Consider the following 22,247-nt stretch of genomic DNA (forward strand, 5'->3'; position numbering starts at 1 on the left):
ATATCCGGAGTTGATGGACACATTGAAAGCCAGCAGTAATAAAAATCAAAACATCAAGCTTCAGTCTCATCATCAACTTTTACTGTGCTCAGAATATGATATAGTCAAGACACTTTTATTTTAGCGTGAGTTTTGCTCTATTTTTTCTGTCAGCTAGAAGAAGAACCAATATTTAGCGCCATTTCTTCTTGCAAAGAATTCAGCACTTGCACTAGCTTCCGCATCATGAAATTCTCTCTGAAAGAAATAATGAAATGTTTGAAATTAAATATGTCAGATATAATTCTTTCATATCGAATTAAGACCAGAATAATAAGAACATTTTCTAAAACAATTAACAACAAGATAAAACAATAAACAAAACAAAACAAAAGGAAACCTAAAAAAGACATCTTAATGGAGAAAAATATTCCATATCTTTTCCTTATATGTGTAAAGCATGCAGCAAAAGCAAATTTGAACTATTCCTATTCGACGTTTGTTGCGTACTATGCAAAGTTAAATATGTATTAATTTGGGGTGTGGGTGGGATGTTGAGGGCTATCTCACTATCTTTCCATCCACCTATTAATCAGTTTATCAATTTATCTAAACATGTGGACAACACAATCAAGTTCTTATCAGCTACTATATAGTATGCTGAATTATACTGAAATAGCATACAAATCCAATAGTAATGTGGTAGTGTGCATGACACTAATTTCACAAACACTTTATTATGAGAATTGAATATGCAAATCAAATACAGTATTACAATCAGCACAAAAGAGTAAACAATTTTTGAGGAAATAATAACAACACTATTTATTTTAATCTGGCGCGTGAGTTAATGGATTATAAAATAGAAATAATGTTGATAATATACTAGCGTGAAATATGAAAAGTATTTTTTCACTGCGGTCTTATACATCGCTAACATTGTGACCAAAATATTCTCTCATTATCTCACTTGCTCAGTGTGGCGGTATGGCCACCTGCTGGGCAGGAGTATAAGGTTAGAATCCACAACATGCTTATCTTAACTCTTCGGCGATATTTTATGTGCACTTTTGACTTGAATTAGCATCCATAATTATAGTATTACTGATACAAAAATGGTAGCCCGCTGCCATTATCGTTAAAGATGTAATTTTTACTAAGGTAATCTACAAAGATTTAATAGAAACAGAGATACAATTTCCTTTTAAAGCAGCACCTGACGTTTAGGAACATAAATTAGCTTTAACAGTCACCATAAGAATGGCAAAAACTGATATAAATCTACAATCATTCATATGTCTGAAATGAATGACAAAACGAAATACAAGTTCCCTTTGTGGTTTAATATTCTGGTAGATGGTCAATAGCACGAAAGAAACAAATTATCCACAATACTCTATTCTCTGGACGTTTTAAATGATACATCAAAATTACATTTTCCATAGAAGACTAATGACAAAGAACAAAAGTAAGGACACGTTTACTACAGTTCCTACAATCAAGTTGCCTGTATACAGATCAGTCAAGCGCAGTCACAAATTATGTGGGAGAAAACGAAGATAGCATGCTGAATTAAAAAAGAATGGCTAGCAAAACCGTTCCCTAATACATAATACAAGCAAACGAGAAAATGCTTTACATACAGAAGAGTACACATAAGCCACTGCATGGGGGTCGGGTGGGGGACGAGTTAGCTCCATTTTTCAGTACATCACAGGCAGTACATGATAGAGGTGTTCGAAAGAAGAATAAATTAGCAGATATTGTTTAAAATTAGGTGGAGACATGGCTGAAAAAGATTTAGCGGTTATTGGTGTTTCTTGAGCTGGATTAGGTTTAATGATATTAGGTACTGGCATACTTGTTTCAAAGCTTTGTCGCTGCTAGTATAACAGTATAGGTATTATCGAAAATGCCTTACAAGAAAAAAAACTGACAAAAAGGTTATAAAAACTGATGAAATAGTAACATATGCCATGTGTAATTTGGACAGTATTGACAAAATGATAAGCAAAGCTATCAGTGACAATGCAATAATGCACGAAGAGCTTATTCTGCTCATCAATATATATGACAGCTGCAAAGAAATAAAGAATTCATTCATAAAAAACAGTAGCAGCAGCAACACCAAAGTAACACACACACACACACACACACAAATTGAAAATGACAACAGAGAATGTGGACGTAGAGAGTCAAAGTAAACCCTAAAAGAGGAAGGGAAACAATTGAAAGAGAAACTGGTCAAGAAAAAATTGAAGGGTATCAGGATAAAGGTTGAAAAGAAAAATATTCACTCTTGGATGTTTAGTTTTTGGTTTACTAATCTCTCATATATAAATGGAGAGCTTTACTATAATATAATCAATTCCTGAGAATTACCAACAGTTTCTTGTTTTTTCAAACCTAAATATGTTTTAATATTTTTCAACCAAATTAATAACTGCATACATTAGTATAATGGCTATTATTTGTCTCTATTAAAGTATTTAGCCGTTATAATGTTTTCTTCCTTCATGGACACGTTGCTTCACTGAAAGCAATTACAGAGAAGTAATTTAAATATTCAAAATATCGACAAAAAAGATGAAGATGGAAAAAGGTATAAATGTTAACGCTTTTCCTGTAACATATGTTTTCCATCTAAAGTAAATGCACGTGAAATCGATTATACGGGAGGTGTCTGCTTTAGCAAAATATAAACATAACTATCTATAATTGGCCTTAGTCTTAGCAAAAACAGATGAAAATGAATTATCTTTAGGCAATACAATTAATCATGATTCAAACGCTGCAGAGTTCAGTCAAAGCAGATCAGTCACTTGACTACTTAAATGAAACATTTAAACGTTATCTGACTCATCAACTCATAGTGCTGATGGCAGAAACGGTTTAAGCGATCCTGGTGGTAAGGTTAAATTGGACAAACATTTACAGACAAACCTAAACGAGGATAAAGTATATTTCGGATAGATATATTTACTCACTTCTGATCGGTTTTAGTATGTATGTTGCTTACAATTTTGTTACTGTTATTTTGTTGTTGACAAAGACCGTATTAACGACCGTGTTTGTAGGTTATAAATAATATTTATATCGCATACAGTAAATATTGTCAATTCGATTATATTCGCTAGCATAAATTTTCGTAGTTATGCCAAATAAATGAAATGTTGTTGGTACTAAAAATCGTGGATCTTGGAAGGGGTTTTCTTTCCTGACCTGCACTATCACGTGGAATATTTAACACTGAGTCTGGCTTATACAGTAGTATAGAAATGGACAGAATCGGAATTATAATTTATCGATGTATTCAATTATTTATTTCTCGCCCTCACAAAATAGAGTTTTCTATTTATAAGTGGTTAATTGCTTCCTATTTCTTTCCTCCTTGTCAGCATTATTTGTTGAAAAATATATATTTAGAAATATATAAAGAACAAATATAGACTATTATGTATGTATGCATGCAAGCATCTGCCACGTTTTGAGTTTTGTATGTTCATTTCATTTTATTCTCTGTGTCTGCATAAAAGAGCACGTGGATCAAGACATATTTGAATATTAAAACAAAAAACAAAACAGAAAAAAACAACCTTACCGTCAGTGGAGGACATACATCAGAGTAGAGATATTTCTTTAAATCAACGATTTGTCTTTCGTACTTTTGGTCCATGATGTGTAATTTCTCACACAAATTGCACCATGACACTCGCCACGTAAGATCTAATGAAAAATCTTTCAACCATTCAAAATAACTGTTGTACAGAGTTGCGTTACTATTAATCAGTTTGATATACTCGACAAAATCTTTCACTGAGGGAAAGTCATACACATTTATGTATGAATTTGGTATATATCCACTAAGAATGTCCTTGCGTTTCCAATTAACTATTGGAATCTGTCCACGGTCAAGTGAATTCCAATACTTCTCTGTTATGTAATCTTTACACTGGTTGCTCTCGAAAGCGAGGTAAAATCGGTATTTTTTCAGCTCTTCGTCACAGTCTGCATTACCATCTCTCCATGAAGTTCCACACATGTTGTTGTTATAACACTGCCCAAACATAGTGAAATCTAGATACTTGGACATTTCCTCGACAAGTAGATACCGTCGTCCGGGGTCTTTACAATTACTTATTGCTCCTACCATGAACTTAGATTTTTCAGAATAAATGTTTCTCCTTTCGTACATTTTCTTGACTGACCTTTTATTTACTTCGCCAAGCGGATTATATCTGCCGTAAGGGACAACGATCGTGGCGTCCGATCTATACCACATGGTCCAGTTAAAGATATCTCCAAATATGTCCACGTCGCCGAAGAATGAAAATGGCGGCTCAGAGTTTTCGATTATCCATATTTGCTCTGGGTGTGACTCTTTTGGAAACGGAAGGGTTCTCTTTGTCCCTATTTTCCAGTTAGGCACCCAGATATCAGTCAAATGAAAGAACACTGCATCACTGTCATCTAATTCATTCCGGTTATTAGTCACAAAACACTTATGAGGACATTGTTGTAGATATTCTCTAACGGTCTTCAAATATTTAAACTTGTCGTGATTATATTCGGTCCATAAGAGTATAATTTTACTGCCATTCCTTAACAGTTTCCTTGCCATATAGTCCACGTTCTGAAAAGAGCGAGGTCTTTTTAGTTTGTAGTCCCCTTCTGGAAGAATCGTCAGAATAAATATAGTAATTCCTGATGCTGCAAACAGCATTAGCAACTTCGCTCGTCGAACATTCATAGCTACAACTGTTGCCGTTCTTAAATCGAATCTTAAACTTTTTCAGATGGCAAAATCTCTCTGAAACAAACGCACAACGTTGACATTTTGTGCTCTCTGTTTTCATGTAATCACAATAAGCTTCTAGTAGATTGAAGTAATATCCGGTACAAATCACTGCGCATGTACAAATGACAAACTGAACAAATAGACTCTTCTTATTCATACATATTATTGTAAAAAAAGAGTTTCAGCGAAAACATCAACATTTAGTTTAATTAAATCAAAAATATGAAGAAACATAATATTGTAACAAAGTTATTCGTAAATTCGATATCTGTTCAGCATGAACAGAATGCGCCTACCTGACTACGAAAATTAGTAAAAACCAAACAATGAAGATAATAGCTCTAAAAGCCCGTGATTATATGGAGATTATATTCATTTAAATGGTAACTTCAGTGCTATGTAAATTACAAGCAAGAGCAAATTTTGTACATGATTTCTACTAATGTAACATGCCAATATTTAAAAACGGAAGCCCTATAAGGACACACTAAAGTTTGCTTTTATAATTATGACACGTTTAGTCGTCGTTCTTCAATTTTTATAAAAATAAAATAAGAACTGTAGATATAGATAAAGCAGTCAATTTTGAATATAGACAGTACATTAACTTAATCAATTAATACATTAACAGATAGTTTGAAAAATATAAATTAATAAAAAAAATAAAAATAAATATGCAACCAAGCCAGCCCAAAATAATATTTAACAATTCAAAATTTAGTGATCGATTAACTTTATTCTATATGGAGGCTGTATTATTTCTTTTCTCTACCCAACATGGAAAATACATTATTTCATTACGCGACATGAAAACTGCATTCTTTAAACCACTATGTCATATATATTAGCATAATGATTGCTTTAAAAAATTAAACAAATAGTAATGCGACCGGATAGCATTGAGAACACATCGCTAGTTTTAAATGAATATATATTGTCTGAACGATCATATTTCCTTTCCTTGTAAATTCACTTCATATTATCCTCGTGTAGGGTCCAAAGGTAGCACTTTCCGCTCTATTTGATATATAGTTGTAACTACCAGTGATAATTTCTACATGCCATGATTTCTGTCAGAGGATTCTAGAGGGACTAATTTCTTTGTGAAGAGTTGGTCGCCTAGTGAATACGGATGAATACCTATATACTCACGACTAAGTTGGGAACTTGGTTGAGAGGGTAACAGGGTGGAGAGTGGGGTAGGTGTAGGAAATACTATGGATCGAATTCGATTTCTCCTAATATATTATTTGTGTCTAGTGATGCAGTTTAAATGGGGATTGGCTGTGTGAGTCAGATGTGTAAACTTACGCGTCATAATTTTGGACAGCATTTTTTCAACGAATCATTGCAACAGACATACGTCAAGCATACGTGCTCTTGTGTATGATATCCTAGCAACACGTCGTACTTACCATGATTTTGGCGATAAATTTATAACGACACCGGATAATTTGCCTTGATTTAAAAAAATAAAAATAAACTTAGTTCATTTATACACCTTCAAATATCAAACACGTTAACCAATTCACAACCCAAAAGTACAGATACGTTTTAAAGTACGCATAGTTTTTAATGACATTTTGCTCTGATGAGATAAGGTTTACACGTATGCTTCAGTTTTCGATTTAACCATTTGTGTTCATACATGCTCATACATACATCAAACTATTTGGGAGGAAACTATTGACTGAAAACAATTGCGTACAATAAAAAAGTTATATCTCCAGATTCTGCTTCAATTATCTTGTGCCATTGCATCAGATTAAAAAAAACCAGTACAAAACACTCCCCAAAACAAAAACAAAACAAAATAAAACACAACAATAAAAAACAATATTTAAAAAAAAAAAAAAAACAGACTTACTAAGGGAAGTAACTCCTATATTTAATGGGTAAGGCTGCGTTGATTACTTCCCTTATATTATTCTTACAGTTTAGTCCCTCTACCTATCTGTCTCTCTTGTCTCTGTCTCTCTCTCTCTCTTTGCATTCAATAAAACTGAATTAGCAATTTTTAGCATACGGTGTATGCAATTTTTAAGTGAACATTATAACAGACCCAGAAACGGACGTGGATTACTTTCTATAAACGTTTTCTGGAATGTTGTTTGGATATTATTGGTATGCTTTTCTTAAAGTACGATAATTTTTAAAAGATGTTACACCTATTCTGAGAAATCATAAATACTGCTTTTTCCTTTAAAATCGTTTGTGCGATTTTTTGGCGCTTGATGTTCAAACTGTTTACACATGTTTTAAAATTTAAATGAAAAATAAATAAATAAATAAATAAATAAATAAATAAATAAATAGAAAAATAAATAAATAAATAAATAAATAAATAAATAAATAAACATGGCCTAAGTATAATATTGAAGGAAGACACCTAGAAAAAAGAGCAAAAATTGCGTTTTATCGATATATAAAAAAAACTGTTATGATAAAAGAATAAAGTGTCTTAATTTTGTGTCAAATGTTTTAAAACATACAATATTATGCTGTTACTCCATGACTCATAATATAATGTACGACGCTGCTGAAGAACATTAAAGCACGACATGTACAAAAAGTTATACATGATAGGATGATGATATGGGAAAAATAAAAAATAAAGTACAATTTGATGAGACTATAGTTTTCTAATGATTTTGACGATGATGGGTCCGTGACGACGTGAACATGTATTTCCAAGCTTTTTTGATAATATTTAACGTAAAGGTATCAATCAAAGAAGGGATATTATATAAATCATATGGTAAAAAAGTTCGGAATTCGAAGACAAGTCAGATCAATTACAGCATTTACATTATAGCATGTAAAACTTGTAGAAACTTGAAAGTTCCTATATCCACTTAGAACTTACTGTTACACAGAAACAACAAATACAAGCACCCCAGGATACAGATGCGCAGATAAGAGACGCAAATGGGCAATCGTATTATAAGAAAAAAGAAAGTGGACGAACAGCACAGAAGAATTCATGGATGCAAACTTTCACCCGCGGCAAATTCAGCATAGAAGAGGAAATAGTATTATGCGATGTGCAAGTGCTGAATAAGCTGTTAAATAAAAACAGAACTGACAAAAATGTATGTTGCACCTCTGGTATTTTGTATTTCGTTTTACCATTCCTCTATTAGTTTTTTCTCAGGCATTTACAATATTATAAAACTAACAATGTTAGCATTTAGTCCAGTTGTATGATTTTAATTACTACTAGTTCTTGAAGGAAACTTTTGTAAATACGTGTATTCACGCTCTGTCAAAAGTGTACTGGTGTTAACTTTGTCCAGAAAGTGTACAAATTCATCCCAAATTAACACGATTTTGTTTATTTTTTGTCAGTTCTTGGTAATTTAAAATTTTATACACGCGTTTCAACTGTTCATGGTAAAAATATTTTGTCCATGGAAAATATATGGTTGATTGAGTACTTGTGTGAAGATTATTCAAACGTTTTTAAAAATGGATGTTGTGTTTAGAGAAGACTGAAAAGATTGCAAAATTTTAAAACAAACCCGAAAGGCAAAAGGCAAACGCACGCATGATTGACGGATCGACGGACACCGGGTCAGAACCATAAGTTATCATGCCTTACAGTCAAGTGTTAAAAAAAGCCTAAGTTGTAACATTAAAATCATTTATATATCAGACAACTCTCTTTTTCAATATTTTAGTAAAACAAACAAATAGATCTCTTGATACAGTTTGTGATGTGTAAACAAGGAGGAACGTGACGGAAAGAAATATAGACTAGGGTGTGTTTCGGTACTTTGACCGGAAAACGGGTTTACTTCTTCACGTATATTGTTCCATTGTGCTCATTTTCGTGATTGTCACGAAAAGAAATGCATTCAAGCTTAGAGTTCAGCTGAACAAAGACTGACATTTGATTTGATTGTTTATTTTAGCTGAACCAGATTTCTTGTTACAGGGACCAAAATACACCCCAGAATGAGATAAATATGTGTTTAAAAAACGCCAGGTACAAAAGTGAATAAATTGGGATTATTCGGGTTTGACTGACGTCTGTACCTCTTACCCTTAAAGTGAATATACTCTTTTTAACACGAGAACAGAAATATGCGTCCATATGAGAATTATATTCGGAAGAAATGTTGTTCACATGACACAATATGGCGGAAGAAAACAAAGTCACAATATTGCCGCAAGAGATGCGATGCACTCAGCCAGTGGCGAAACAGCAAACCCACCAAATTTATGTATATTCCCTCAAATACATCCAGGTCATTTCTCGACCTGACTGAAATGGGAAAGCACTGTTCAAGTTGGTATCAAGCGGCTGTCATTCATTCTTATAGGAAAATAAATCATAAATGCAACTTACGACATTAAGTCTCAGTGATGTTTTTGGAGGCGATTTAATTTAAATTTTTAAAAAAAGACAAAAAAAAAACCCCATAAAATAAAAGAAAGAATAAAAACAAAACAAAATAACAACACCAAAGCCAGTAACGACCCAGAGTAAGATATATATATCTACTAACCCATCCACAACAGTAAATAATTAATGTCCAGGTCAAGTCGAGAATTCGATAGGAATTTATTTTTATGAAGAATAATTGTATTACAGCAAATATTGTTTCTGGAAGAAACACTGTTATATACGTCTTTCGTTACTAAGAAAACGTATATACCTCTTCGAATTTTACATAACATTCTTGTAATATTCATTATCTGCTCCAAAAATAAATCGTTTTCTTTTGAAAAAATATTGTATTTGAAAATAATTGCTGACAGGAACAAGTGCATCCAAAATCAAGTAAGATACGTTTGTAGTACTACGAGCCAACATCATAATGAACTCACTTTAACATACGGATAAGCCTGTTTCTCACAGCATCCAAAATCAAGTAAGATACGTTTGTAGTACTACGAGCCAACATCATAATGAACTCACTTTAACATACGGATAAGCCTGTTTCTCACAGCATCCAAAATCAAGTAAGATACGTTTGTAGTACTACGAGCCAACATCATAATGAACTCACTTTAACATACGGATAAGCCTGTTTCTCACAGCATCCAAAATCAAGTAAGATACGTTTGTAGTACTACGAGCCAACATCATAATGAACTCACTTTAACATACGGATAAGCCTGTTTCTCAGTGCATCCAAAATCAAGTAAGATACGTTTGTAGTACTACGAGCCAACATCATAATGAACTCACTTTAACATACGGATAAGACTGTTTCTCACAGCATCCAAAAAGAAACATGCAAATATCATTATTAAAAGAAATAAAATAACTGTTTTCATCTAACATATTTAAAACAAAAAAAGTGGAGTGCTTTGATGGTTAAAGTGACAAACAATGCATTAAGTTCGTAAATAAATATTCTTTGGAAATTTGATATGGTAATTTCTCATATCCGCATTTTATGTAATGGTGTATGATGATAGGAATATATTATGATTACAAGTATAGTTGATTTTAACTTCATTCTGCACAATATGAAATATATCTGTGTACTACACAAAAGTAACCCAGTGCATGGGATTCACTGTAAAACTGAAGTAGCCCACTGCTGGGATTCACTGTAAAACTAAAGTAGCCCAATGCTCGGGATTCACTGTAAAACTAAAGTAGCCCAATGCCCGGGATTCACTGTAAAACTAAAGTAACCCACTGCTTGGGATTCACTGTAAAACTAAAGTAGCCCACTGCCCGCGATTTACTGTAAGTACCCCAATGCCCAGGAATCACTGTAAAACTAAAGTAGCCTCGCTGTACCAGATTCACTACTCACTAATATTCTTTCACATCACCGCGTAATTCTATCCTTAAATTAATACAAACATTTAAATAAGATTAAAAGGGCACCCTTGATGGAAATATATCCCTCATCTTTACAGCATATACTTTAATGTCAAGCATAGCTCATTTCAATAACATGCACTGCATTCTATAAATGATACCACAAAAGAAATTTAGAGAAGTATGGAGTTAAAACTAAAGAATTGTGAATACAACCCATCCGTTCCCGTGGTGCATCAAATGGATCTGAAATATGGATAATATAAAAATGTTACCCTAGCTTAGGCCCGAGTATAGGTTCTTGGTTTTCTTGCTTGCCAATTTCCCGTAATAATATACAGCCGCTACTACACTAGTTATAGTTGTAGTTTTGTAATTTTAGTACAGCCAAGAGTTCTCGAGTGATTTATAAAAAAATGCAGATAAGCGGAAGAAAATGAATACAAACAATCGGAATGGAGATGTACAAAATACATATGTTATCCTCAACCGTTAATAATCTGATCTTTAGAGGGGTTAAGGTAAAAATAATCTAATAACTTATCTACAAATTATTATTTACATAACTGCATCTTATCAGCTAAAAGGTGGAGATATTTGAAGAAAGAAAAATGTTGCATCGTCTTGGATACCAAGGAATACGTGTTGTAATGTATTTTCGCAATCTATTTAATTACAATAAATGCTACACCTTAATAATTGTTAAATCTGAAAATAAAATTTGATATTTATTGAACGCCTTCTACATCCGAATTCATGAAAGGATTTTTTATATGTTGCCTTTATCTTGTATGCTAAATACATTTAAAAGAACTAATCCAGGAAAATATTTTATATGTATACATTTTATTTTATATTATATATACATTTCACAAAACGTTAACATCTTCACGTTGTATTGCATTTTCATATTTGTTTAGAAAGATGAATCTTCCTAAATATTTGTGCAATTCGAAAAACATTTTTTTAAAAAAAAAAATGTACGTTCAGTTGGCACTATGTTGCCACTGTTTGATGAGGTACCGTAAAAAACTACTACACACATATTTTTTTTAAATAACTGTCAGTTAACTATTCGGCATCATGCGACTATTTGGTACAGCTCCGACGCAGTTTCCTCTTACCTGTGATCCTCAATAAACCGGAACAGATGAAAACAGGAAGAAAGATTACGTCCTCAAGAAGTTCCACTGCATTTGGAAAAATGAAAACAGTTTTGATATAGAGCGGATCAAATTGAATCATTCCAGTATAAATATTGAAATATAATAAACACGGATGATGAATGCAAGTATTTATAGTACCAGTAAAACATTTGATCCATATTTCTACAAAAATTATGTGTTTTTTAATACATTACAATCAGAGGAGTTACCAATGTTGCCGTGTTTCCCTTTGGAATTTATCATACAGTTTTATTAAACAGATGTACACAATAAGCGTAACATTTCATACACTGATTAAATCTTTCCATACGGTAGCAGAGAAATTGATTGGCTTCCGGTAAATTACACACACACACACACACACACACACACACACACACACACACACACACATATATATATATATATATATATATATATATATATATATATATATATATATATATATATATATATATATATATATATATATATATATATATATATATATATATATATATATATATATATATATATATATATATTCTCAACATGAATACGTTAATGGGGTGCTATCATTCATACGATCCGATGACCAGAAGATCTATGTGATCCCTTTAATTGCTTTATACTGAATACACTTATCCAACGTACAACGTATCCTTGTAAATACCATCTTTAACCTATGGAAATTAACGAATTTTAAATACATAATTCGGTTACTAATTTACAGGCAATTAGTGGTTGGGTATTTTTTCCCGCACATTTATCTAACGACCAAATCTTGAGCATATAAACTCAGCTAAGAGTCGTAGAATAGGAATAGTTTGTACGTGATTTCAGATTACTAGGTCCTTTACCTATGAAAGTTGTAAATTCTTACAACTAACGTTAAATACTCAAGCATTTTGCACAACGATCATAACTGAATTTGGCCCATTTTATCAAGTAATACATGGGCCCTAATTTTTTCTAAGTAAATTTATATATGGTAATAAAGATTTAGCATTTTTATGCTGCCAAAATATATCGTCAATTTCCCACTCCAAAACAGCGTTAGGATCCAGTAATTTAAACATTGGATGATATGCAAACGGTGTGTATCCTAAGCCTGTCAGGTAGTTAACAAGCTTTCTTGCATCTTTCCATGTGCATGCTGTTTCGCTAGAATTCATATTAGTTCGTATTATCAACCATTCCATAAAAATGAAGGGAACAGACACTTCTTGGAAAAAGTCTGTTGACATCTCCATGGCTTTGCATTCATAGCCCTCTGAAACAGCAAACAAAAGAAGAATAAATTCTATTTTTTTGGTAACATTTTCCGTAAATTATTTCCTCTGGTCAAACTCTAATGAACTGTGAAACACAAAATTCTGTGAATTAAATCTCTTTATCATTTTCCTCTGTTGTTCAGTAGAAAGTGGAAAATGACCTGATTAGTAGGCATGCGTACCAGCCTAACTATTGAACTGTTTGTGTTACTGCATTAAATTAAAAATGTTTACAATCACTATAGACCAACTATTGAATTAATAGTATTAATTAGCACACACACTGAACATGTTTATTCTAACATAGCTGCTGAGCAAGTTCAAATTGTGAAACTGAAAAGTACCATAATTGTTGTTACACTGAACTTAGATTCGTACCATACATATTTCTAAACGGAATGAAACTGATCAAACATAAAAGGTCTAATTTAACCTCTGCCTATAATGATCTTTTCTGGCGAGTTAGTATCTCGTACCAAATTAATTTGAAAGTCTGTACGTGACATAAATAATGGCACAATGTCACGGCACAGGAATTTGCTGAACTATTCAAATCACTGTGGAATCAGGGAACTATATCTTCCGAGTATAAGGATGAATCCATTGTCCACTTATGTAAATGGGAAGGCAACATGCAATCATGTGGCAACAATCCGGGCATCCCCTTGCTGTCAATAACCCACATATCATCGCCATAATTATACTGAATTGCCTTATGCATCACATTGATCAATGACACCAGCCTGGGAGTCAGTGTTGCTTCAGGAAAGGACAAGGTACCATATAAATGGTGTTTAGAACTCGTCAACTATAGGAGAAATGCCAGGAACAGAACTCTAACCCGTATATGACTTTCATTGACATGACATAAGCCTATGACAAAGTTAGTCGTGTGTGTGTGTGTGTGTGTGTGTGTGTGTGTGTGTGTGTGTGTGTGTGTTTATTCTGGAAGATCATGGCAAAATGATGCCCTGGCCTGAACCACGATTCATATCTGTCAATTCCTTGTCAACAGTGGAATCGAGGAAAGCTTCGTGTTGGCTACAACCCTTTCTAGGATGATGTTCTCTGCTGTACTTAGAGACCCCTTCCGTGACTATGGCATCGGGATCGACATCAGATAACCGGACTGATAATAAAATCTTCAACCTGAAGACACCTAAGTACAGGACATGTAACAGAGTAGGGACAATTTCTCTTAAGCTGTGTAAAGTTTTGGTCACACAATCAGCAAAAAGAAGACAGAGGTGATGCACCAACCTGAATCAAGAATGCATTACCTAGAGCCTACCATCATAATGAATGGCAACAATCCCCAGGCAGTGGACACATTCACCTACCACAATGTGACATGCAGTCCACATCGATGAACAAATCAACGCAAAGCATGTAAGGACTTTGCCAGACTACTTGCAAATGTGTGGTATCACAAAGGTGTAAGTCTGAAGGTTTACAAAGCCGTTGTACTGCCGACTCTGTTGTATGTAAGAGAAATTTGTCGGTTGTACAGACGCCATGCCAAGAAGGGGAATCTTTGAGGAGACCGCCAGGATAAGATGACATGAAAAGGCTGTAGACACTGCGGTTCTCACACTAGCAGGAACCCCAAGAATCCACAGTCTGCTGATGAAATCGGCGACTACAATTTTTTTAAACGGCGGACTGATGGACGAAAGCAATTTTATGGAGATCAGATGAAACGCTTCAAAGATCACGTCAAGTCATCCTTGAAAGACTTCATTGTTGACTATGAGACTTTGGAAGATCTGTTCTATATGTCTCAGTTGCATACATACTGGAACTACAGACAATGAACTGAGGAGAAGTAGAGAGTCAGCGCGTAAATATCGGAACTGCAGCACGCCCTTCTTTTAGTCAAGTAACTACAATTGGCATCTACTGCTGAGCGTGCCACAAAAAGTTCTGAGTACAAATTGGCCTGATCATTCACTCACATGTTCACAGAAACCAAACCAGTAGCGATGTTACGGTCGTCTTCGAACTCGAATAACAAACAACACACGGACATAACTATTAATATTATATTTCATGTCGCTTTAAGCGTTCTCTGTTCCGACATAAGCGCACAAGCAAACTATATCAGACAATAGCAGTCTCATTCTATAACTGTTTTTATTTTTGAGCTATTTATAGTAGAATTCGTACATCAACCATTTCTATAATTCTGACATATTATATCAACCACAGACAGGCTTTATTAATTATTAAAGTACTTTTAACTGCTATCGAGCTATATGCATGACACCACCCAAAGGTTTTGTTCAAACAAACAGTTCTGTATATTTTTTTCAGTTTTAACTCATCTGTATGTATCACGATAACTTTCTCAAAGGTATCACATCATTTTGCTTGTTTTTCATTGTACATTATTGTTTTTGTACAGTTAGGTTTGTATCATTGTAATCACGTATCAGTTTAATTTGCAAGAGAAATATATCACTTAAGCCTGCATTAAATTCTCCGGAAATAATATGTCACGAAATTGTATAAACCATTTTATTTATTAAACACATGGACTCGGGTTTAGGTTTTTGTGTACAAATATACCTAAGGGTTATTTATGTATATGTACAATATTTCAAAATAGTGAGTTCGGTTCATCCTATGCCACACGTGCGAAGTGCTTTCAATGGGAAAAACTGAATGCTTCAGCGCACGGACAATATATGACGACTTCGTCTGTGTATAAATGCCTCACCGTAAGATTAAATCTTCACATTACGGAACGTCTTGTCAGTGAGCGGTCTACTTTAAGGACTTGCACATCTTCAGCTGTAGAGGTATGTGAATTATAAATTTCTTGTGTATAAGTTATAACTAATGTATTGCCACGTTTATTTTATAATAATAATAATAATAATAATAATAATAATAATAATAATAATAATAATAATAGTAATAATAATAATAATAATAATAATAATAATAATAATGAAGACTTTGTATAGCGCCTAATCTTTAGAAGCTCTAAGCGCTTTACAACATTGGTCAACACCTATAAAAACACCTAAAAAACATATATGGTTACAAAAACAAGCACCATGAAATTAGAAAACATAAAAAACATGCTGAGAATATTTAAGGTAGGAAACATTATTAGGTCTTTAAGTTTGTTCTTGCAGTCGAAATAAGTGAGTTTTGAGAGCACTCTTGAATTGAATCACTATGTCTTTGTGTCTAAGTTCAGTGGGCAATTCATTCCACGTGGCATACAAAAGAACGCTGTCCATATGATTTTGCTTTCATAGTGGGAATAATGAGTATACGATTGTCAGAAGAGGAGCGTAAGTATCTAGCTGGTGTGTACACATGGGTGAGGTCGGATAGGTATGTAGGACTAGCGTCCGACAGTGAAAGATAGCACAGAGAACAAATTTTGTGTTTGATTCTGGATCGAATGGATAACCAGTGTAGGGTAGAGAGCAGTGGGGAGGTGTGCTCTGATCGTGGTATGATCCGAGCAGATGTGTTTTGAACTTTTTGAAGTTTCTGGAGCAGATATTGAGATGAACCAGACATAATCGAGTTACAATAGTCCAGTCTTGAAAGTACTAATGAACATACAAGTGTTTTAGTGGTATCAACTGAAAGATATATATATATATATATATATATATATATATATATATATATATATATATATATATATATATATATATATATATATATATATATATATATATAAAGAATTATTAATATTTTCTTTATGTATAATGCACATTAAAAAATAAGAATAAAAAATAAAAAAATAAAATAATATATAACGTCTTGATATATTATTGACGAAATTCCAATATTTTATCATAACTCAATTTATGTAATAACAAATTATGGTGTGCATACTACTTATAATCAAGTATTTTATAAATAATTAATCATAATGTATTACGAATTACATTTAAAATGCCCTTTCATTTTTAAAGAATTAGTAAACTTACTTTAATGGTATTAGTTTATACTTTCATTAGTTAAGTTATTCTGTAAATTAGAATAATATAAAAAATATTCTTAACTAATTGTAAACAGGGGACATAATTAAAAAACAATTGATTAATGAATGTCGTACAGTGTTTTGGAATTTAGACCTTTTGGATATACGGTATTAAGACGGCGAATCCAATAGGTAGCCTTTAGCAGACGTTCCATCTCAGAATCAGCTATAACAATAGGTTGAAAAGAGAAATCTTGCAAAGTATGGGAACTCTTGTTAAAATGTGCGGCAATATGAGATGAAAATGATCGATCGATATCATTTTTTTTTATGTCTAATCTATGTTGGTTCATACGTTTAGACATTTGTTGACTGGTTTGTCCAATAGATTGGATGCCACAATTTTTGCATGTGATCAAATAAATAATATTTGATGTCGCACAATTAGTATCACAACGCATATTAAAAGTTTCTCTCGTATTCCATTTGAAAGGAGTGTTTTCAATAATAAAAGAACAGTGCCAAAATCTAGGTCTATTACAATTAGTTGATGATATCTCTTTATATGTTTTTTTCTAGTTTAGAATTAATTAGATTTTTAGTCCTTTTATAACCAAGTGTGGGTTCGCTTTCGTGATTCAGTTTGAATTTAGTCTAATGAAGCAATAAAGCGAAACCGGTCACACATTCTACGTGTTGGTATTGTTTATTATATATATATATATATATATATATATATATATATGTATATATATATATATATATATATATATATCGTTTAAATTTGCAATATTTGCATAGAGCTCGTTCGTGGCTTTAGTAGGTCTATATAAGTTGAGACTCTTATAACCACGAATGTCACTTTTAATCATCAGAAACATATGATAGCCAATCAAAAGTTATAACTTAACACATCTTATTTCCACACAAGCATCAAGAGCCAGATTTGGTGCACTATAATAGTAAGCTTGTAGTTTTTAGCAGCATATATAGCAAGTATTATTCATTGCCTAATTTTCGAAAGGTTGAAATTTCCATGACACTCTGAACGTAGTGATGGCCGCCATTTACGATAATTGATTCGTCAAATGCTGAGTAACACTTGCTTGGGGCCTATAATTATTTCGCTAAAGCTTATTAGGTGACATTATAATCTTTGCTACTTGTTGCAAGCTGCTTAATAGGATGTGCCATCTACAACTTTAATCGTTATTTTCACAATTGTTCCTGTAAAATACTTCAGGATTGATAGTTCAAGGTGTACATTCCTTATTTCAAACATAGCATGTTATGTTAAAATAATTTCCTTTGATAAAAGTAAATATTTCCATATTTCCAAAGATCCAAAGATTCGTGTTTTCCTTATTCTTGCTTATTTGTAATGACACTAAATTTTATATATATACCATTGTTGGGTTCAGCTCTATACATTTTTACACACATAACAGACTATATTTCTTATTCATCTCAGGGAATGTATGATGCATAACATAACTCACGTGACAAATCACACAGAGATACGTCGTTCATGGGTATGTTTGTGTTCGCCGTATGCGTTTCTCCCTTTGCGTTGTGCTCAATGCATAACAGCTGTTCTAGAGTAGTCACGTTGGACTAGTGTGCTAATTAGCACTATTAATTCAGTAGTTCAGTAGTGCTAATTTATATTATTAATTATATAATTCGACTGATGTGCTAACTCACTAGATGTGCCAGAGAAGTTACATCAAACTGAGATAGTTGGAATTGTGAGTTTATAAATGTGGTATTTTGTTTTATTAATTGTGTCAATTTAATTTGTACAAGTGTACTAGCACTGTTGATATACTAACTTCTGTCACTTTTTTCTACTGAAATCGACAAAATTGAAAAGAATGGTACTTTACCTATATCCATCTTGATAATAGCTTGTTTTATGTGAATATATTCTAAAAGGTCATTCATTGTAACTGTTTCAATCATGTCATTCCTTAATGCAATTTTTCGGTCATCAATATCTTCTGCAGAATTGACTTGCATATTCCCCAGATTCAGCTTCTGGTTCTTTCCCATACGAACAAAAGACCTTTTGTTGGATACTGCCTTATTCAAAAGCTTGATGGTAGCTGGGAAATCGTTTAAGCGCAAGCCTTGTCTAAGTCTCTTGAAGCTCGAGTTAAATGGTTCCACTGCAAGAACGTCATGATCAAGTGCGCCTGCATATAATGTAAAGTAGCCGATGAAAACCCCTAAATCGACAAGCATAGCCTTTCTATAAAGAGAAAGAGCAACTTTTAAAAGGTGTGTGAGATCACTGTCCCAAATTCCTGTATCACGAATTGAACCAGAGACAAACAAATCCTCTTCTTTCTGGAAGGGGCAAATGGCAAAGTAAGGTTCAGTTTTGCTTTCCACACAAAGAATTCTCGGTTTCTTTTTAAAATAGTCTCTCAACGTTTCAACAGGTGTCCATATCCCAGTAAGAAACCCAAATATTGCATAGCCAAGGAGAAACGTTGCTGAAGAATAAAGAAATGTCATTATATCTTAATCCCCCTCAATGCCGGCTTTTCTTAGGGATACTTTCTGTATTTTTATATTCATGTATATTGTATATACCTTTTGCAACTTAATTGGTTTTCCCCACTTTCCCAAAATGTTCCGTATTTGGTTTCTACAAACAGATTATATGTATGAATAAGTCTGAGAAATAAATGAAAAATATATAATTGCTTCTCTTGCGCCGTTCTTGTCTGTTCGTTTGCTAAGCGTGTTCGTCCGTCATGTTTCATGCTGTCTCTGTCCTTCTGTCTGTCTCTAGTTCCTCTATGTTCTTTTGTTATTAAATTTAGTTTGCAATAAAATATTGACTTTAAATCTTCGCCCAAACTTATACGTTCTGCTTAAAGTAGAATGCATTGGGTAGCTGTAAGATACTTTTGAAGTCTAGTTGATTTGGTGTTCTAGATTATGAAACTTACCAATATGTTCATGCTTCTGATAAAATCTGATTAGTGAAGAGTACACTAGAGCACAACTGACCCGGATATGAAATGGAATCTAGATCTGTAGGTTCATCCTTTAATTTTATGGGAAAAAGTTTATAAATAGGTTAGTGAATACCAATTAGTAATTTCCACTGACTAAAGTTCAGAGGTTCATTTTACATTGTCAAACAGATCACACAATAATTCTCATTGAAATGATTTACCTAGATAACGTACACGATTCTTTCTTCCCATTTGCTTCAGGAAGATTTGCTGTAAAGAGAATAATTATAAACGCAAGAATGAACGGCAATATTATTTGCTAGAAACATTTCACTTTAGTGTGTGTGTGTGTGTGTGTGTGTGTGTGATTTAGATTTTTAACGTAGCTTTAACAATTTTTCAGTCATATCACTACAATGTCTGCAGTTTGGCAGTTTATAGTGATGTCTATCACTGGGACATCAGGCCGCAGACATATAGCTTTAGTAAACCCAACACTTGTATATTGATTTGTATTGAGAAAATGTAATTTTTTAAAATACAAAAACCAGTTTCTCTTGAAGAATAGCTTCTTCATACTCTTCGCCCTTCAAATTACTTTCCATAATGTGCTCTTCATTCAGCAGGGATTTTGTACATTAAAAGGAAAGTAGAAGTAAACTTTAGTTACGATGATTATGATGATGAGGGCGATACTATTGCTACTACTGCTACTACTACTACTACTACTAATACTAATAATAATAATGATGATAATGACTATTGTGATAAACCTAGTACTATTCCTAACGAATACAATAAATTATTATTATTATTATTATTATTATTATTATTATTATTATTATTATTATTAAAATCATGACGACAGTGGTGGTGAAAGTGATAATTGTTATTATTATTATTAATAAAAATAAATTATTATTATTATTATTATTATTACTAGTAATAGTTGTAGCAGTAGAATTATTATTATTATTATTATTATTATTAGTAGTAGTAGTAGTAGTAGTAGTAGAAGCAATAGCAGCAGTAGAAGTATACATGTCACTAATATTAAAAATAGAAATATTACAAAGCAAATTATTGAAAGAAATGTAGCTTATTTCTACACATTCTAACACAATTTTTTTGGGAATAGAGCGACAGAGAGAGACAGAGAGACAGACAGGGGCAGACTGAGAGAGATAGAGCGACAGAGAGAGAGAGAATTTATCGTTCAAAACACAGACGTTCTTTTTCAAGTATTACTACAATTACTGTAGGTGATGAAAAACGTTAGAAGGCATGCATAGTCTACTAAATAAATCTAAGTTATCATGCAGGATCTGCTGACTGATTAGCTTGTAGCTTGCAACGAAGTAACGCAGACACAGAAAAGCACGCTCTACAAATATATTTAGGATCAAACAATCATTATTCAAATTCTCTCTGAGGCGTTTCAGTTTAAACAATATTTTGTTGTTTATCATCATCATCGTTGTTGTTGTTGTTGTTGTAGGGTTTAACGCCATTTTTCAGCACATGATAGGCTATGCATGGCGGCCAGTATTAATGGTGGAGGAAGAACCCTGGAAAACCCCGGGAAGAACCACCGATCCACGAGAAGCTACTGGCATGCTTTCTCACATACCCACATTGGCCGAATCCTAGACTCGAACCCACGCAGACAGAGGTGAGATGGCAGTGATCCGTAACGGAGAGCGCTTTAGACCACTCGGCCACTCGGGGCCCCCCATCATCATCGTAATAATAATAATAATAATAATAATAATATCTCAGTGAAAATTGAAAGCTGGAAGTAAACTTAAAAAGCAATGACAATAATAAAAAATGCAAAAATATACAACAAAGCCAGCAGAAAATGTCAAAATAAACGAACCTTCGAAGAAAACATCAGAGGAGAAATAATATTGACTGGATCCTCGATAAAAACAAACAGTAATACCTCATAACATTCACGTGGAAGAACCATGCATTTTTACATTCACGTATAAGATTTGATATGCAACACCACTTGGAAACGGCTTTAATACCATAGAAACCCCTAACATTTAAAAAAACAAAAGTAAATTGGCATTATCGCATGAAGAACAAAATAAAGAAGGGGGGGGGGTAGAGGAAGAAAAGCAAAGAGCAAGAAAATGGTGAGGTGAACAAGGAAGAGAACATGAATAGTTCGTGCGATGAAAGAGATTAAAAATAAGAGAAAACAATATCTATCATTGCAAAATAAAACCAACGACAAAAAATAAGCAACATTTAAAAACAACAACTATAACAGCACTACTGCTACGACTAGAAATAGATGATTATCTGTCTTATATGCACTTGTGTACTATTTTTGA

General features: G+C 33.1%; 1 protein-coding gene and 1 long non-coding RNA gene across 3 annotated transcripts; both read right to left on the minus strand.

Moving 5' to 3' along the window:
• Positions 1-59: 59 nt before the first annotated feature.
• Positions 60-12,184, minus strand: LOC149805004 (uncharacterized). Of its 2 annotated transcripts, none has more exons than XR_016417380.1 (3): positions 11,687-12,184; positions 10,779-10,808; positions 60-237 (listed from the first exon to the last, which is right to left on the minus strand). It is a non-coding gene; the product is annotated as an uncharacterized LOC149805004 (long non-coding RNA). The 2 variants fall into 2 exon arrangements; XR_016417381.1 differs by lacking the exon at positions 10,779-10,808 and adding an exon at positions 3,581-4,789 and having other exon boundaries at positions 11,687-12,177.
• On the minus strand, positions 12,179-21,874 carry LOC149805005 (uncharacterized). Its single transcript, XM_089933390.1, has 4 exons — positions 21,782-21,874; positions 20,124-20,172; positions 18,820-19,431; positions 12,179-12,980 (listed from the first exon to the last, which is right to left on the minus strand). Exons 1-4 carry the CDS (start codon positions 21,872-21,874, stop codon positions 12,670-12,672), a joined length of 1,065 nt encoding a protein of 354 aa, XP_089789516.1. The 3' UTR covers positions 12,179-12,669.
• Positions 21,875-22,247: the final 373 nt, after the last annotated feature.

Source organism: Sinohyriopsis cumingii, chromosome 2, assembly GCF_028554795.1.
Source record: "Sinohyriopsis cumingii isolate HCF-2022 chromosome 2, ASM2855479v2, whole genome shotgun sequence".
Taxonomy (NCBI): domain Eukaryota; kingdom Metazoa; phylum Mollusca; class Bivalvia; order Unionida; family Unionidae; genus Sinohyriopsis; species Sinohyriopsis cumingii.

Bases quoted from the DNA above. Each gene is read 5' to 3' on its own strand.
- LOC149805005 (XM_089933390.1), bottom strand. From the start codon at position 21,874: ATGGTTCTTCCACGTGAATGTTATGAGGTATTACTGTTTGTTTTTATC. The intron at 19,432-20,123 runs GTAAATCATTTC...TTTATTCTTCAG, and splicing joins GAATCGTGTACGTTATCTAG to CAACGTTTCTCCTTGGCTAT. The intron at 12,981-18,819 runs GTAAAGTACCAT...TTGCTGTTTCAG, and splicing joins TATTATCAAGATGGATATAG to AGGGCTATGAATGCAAAGCC.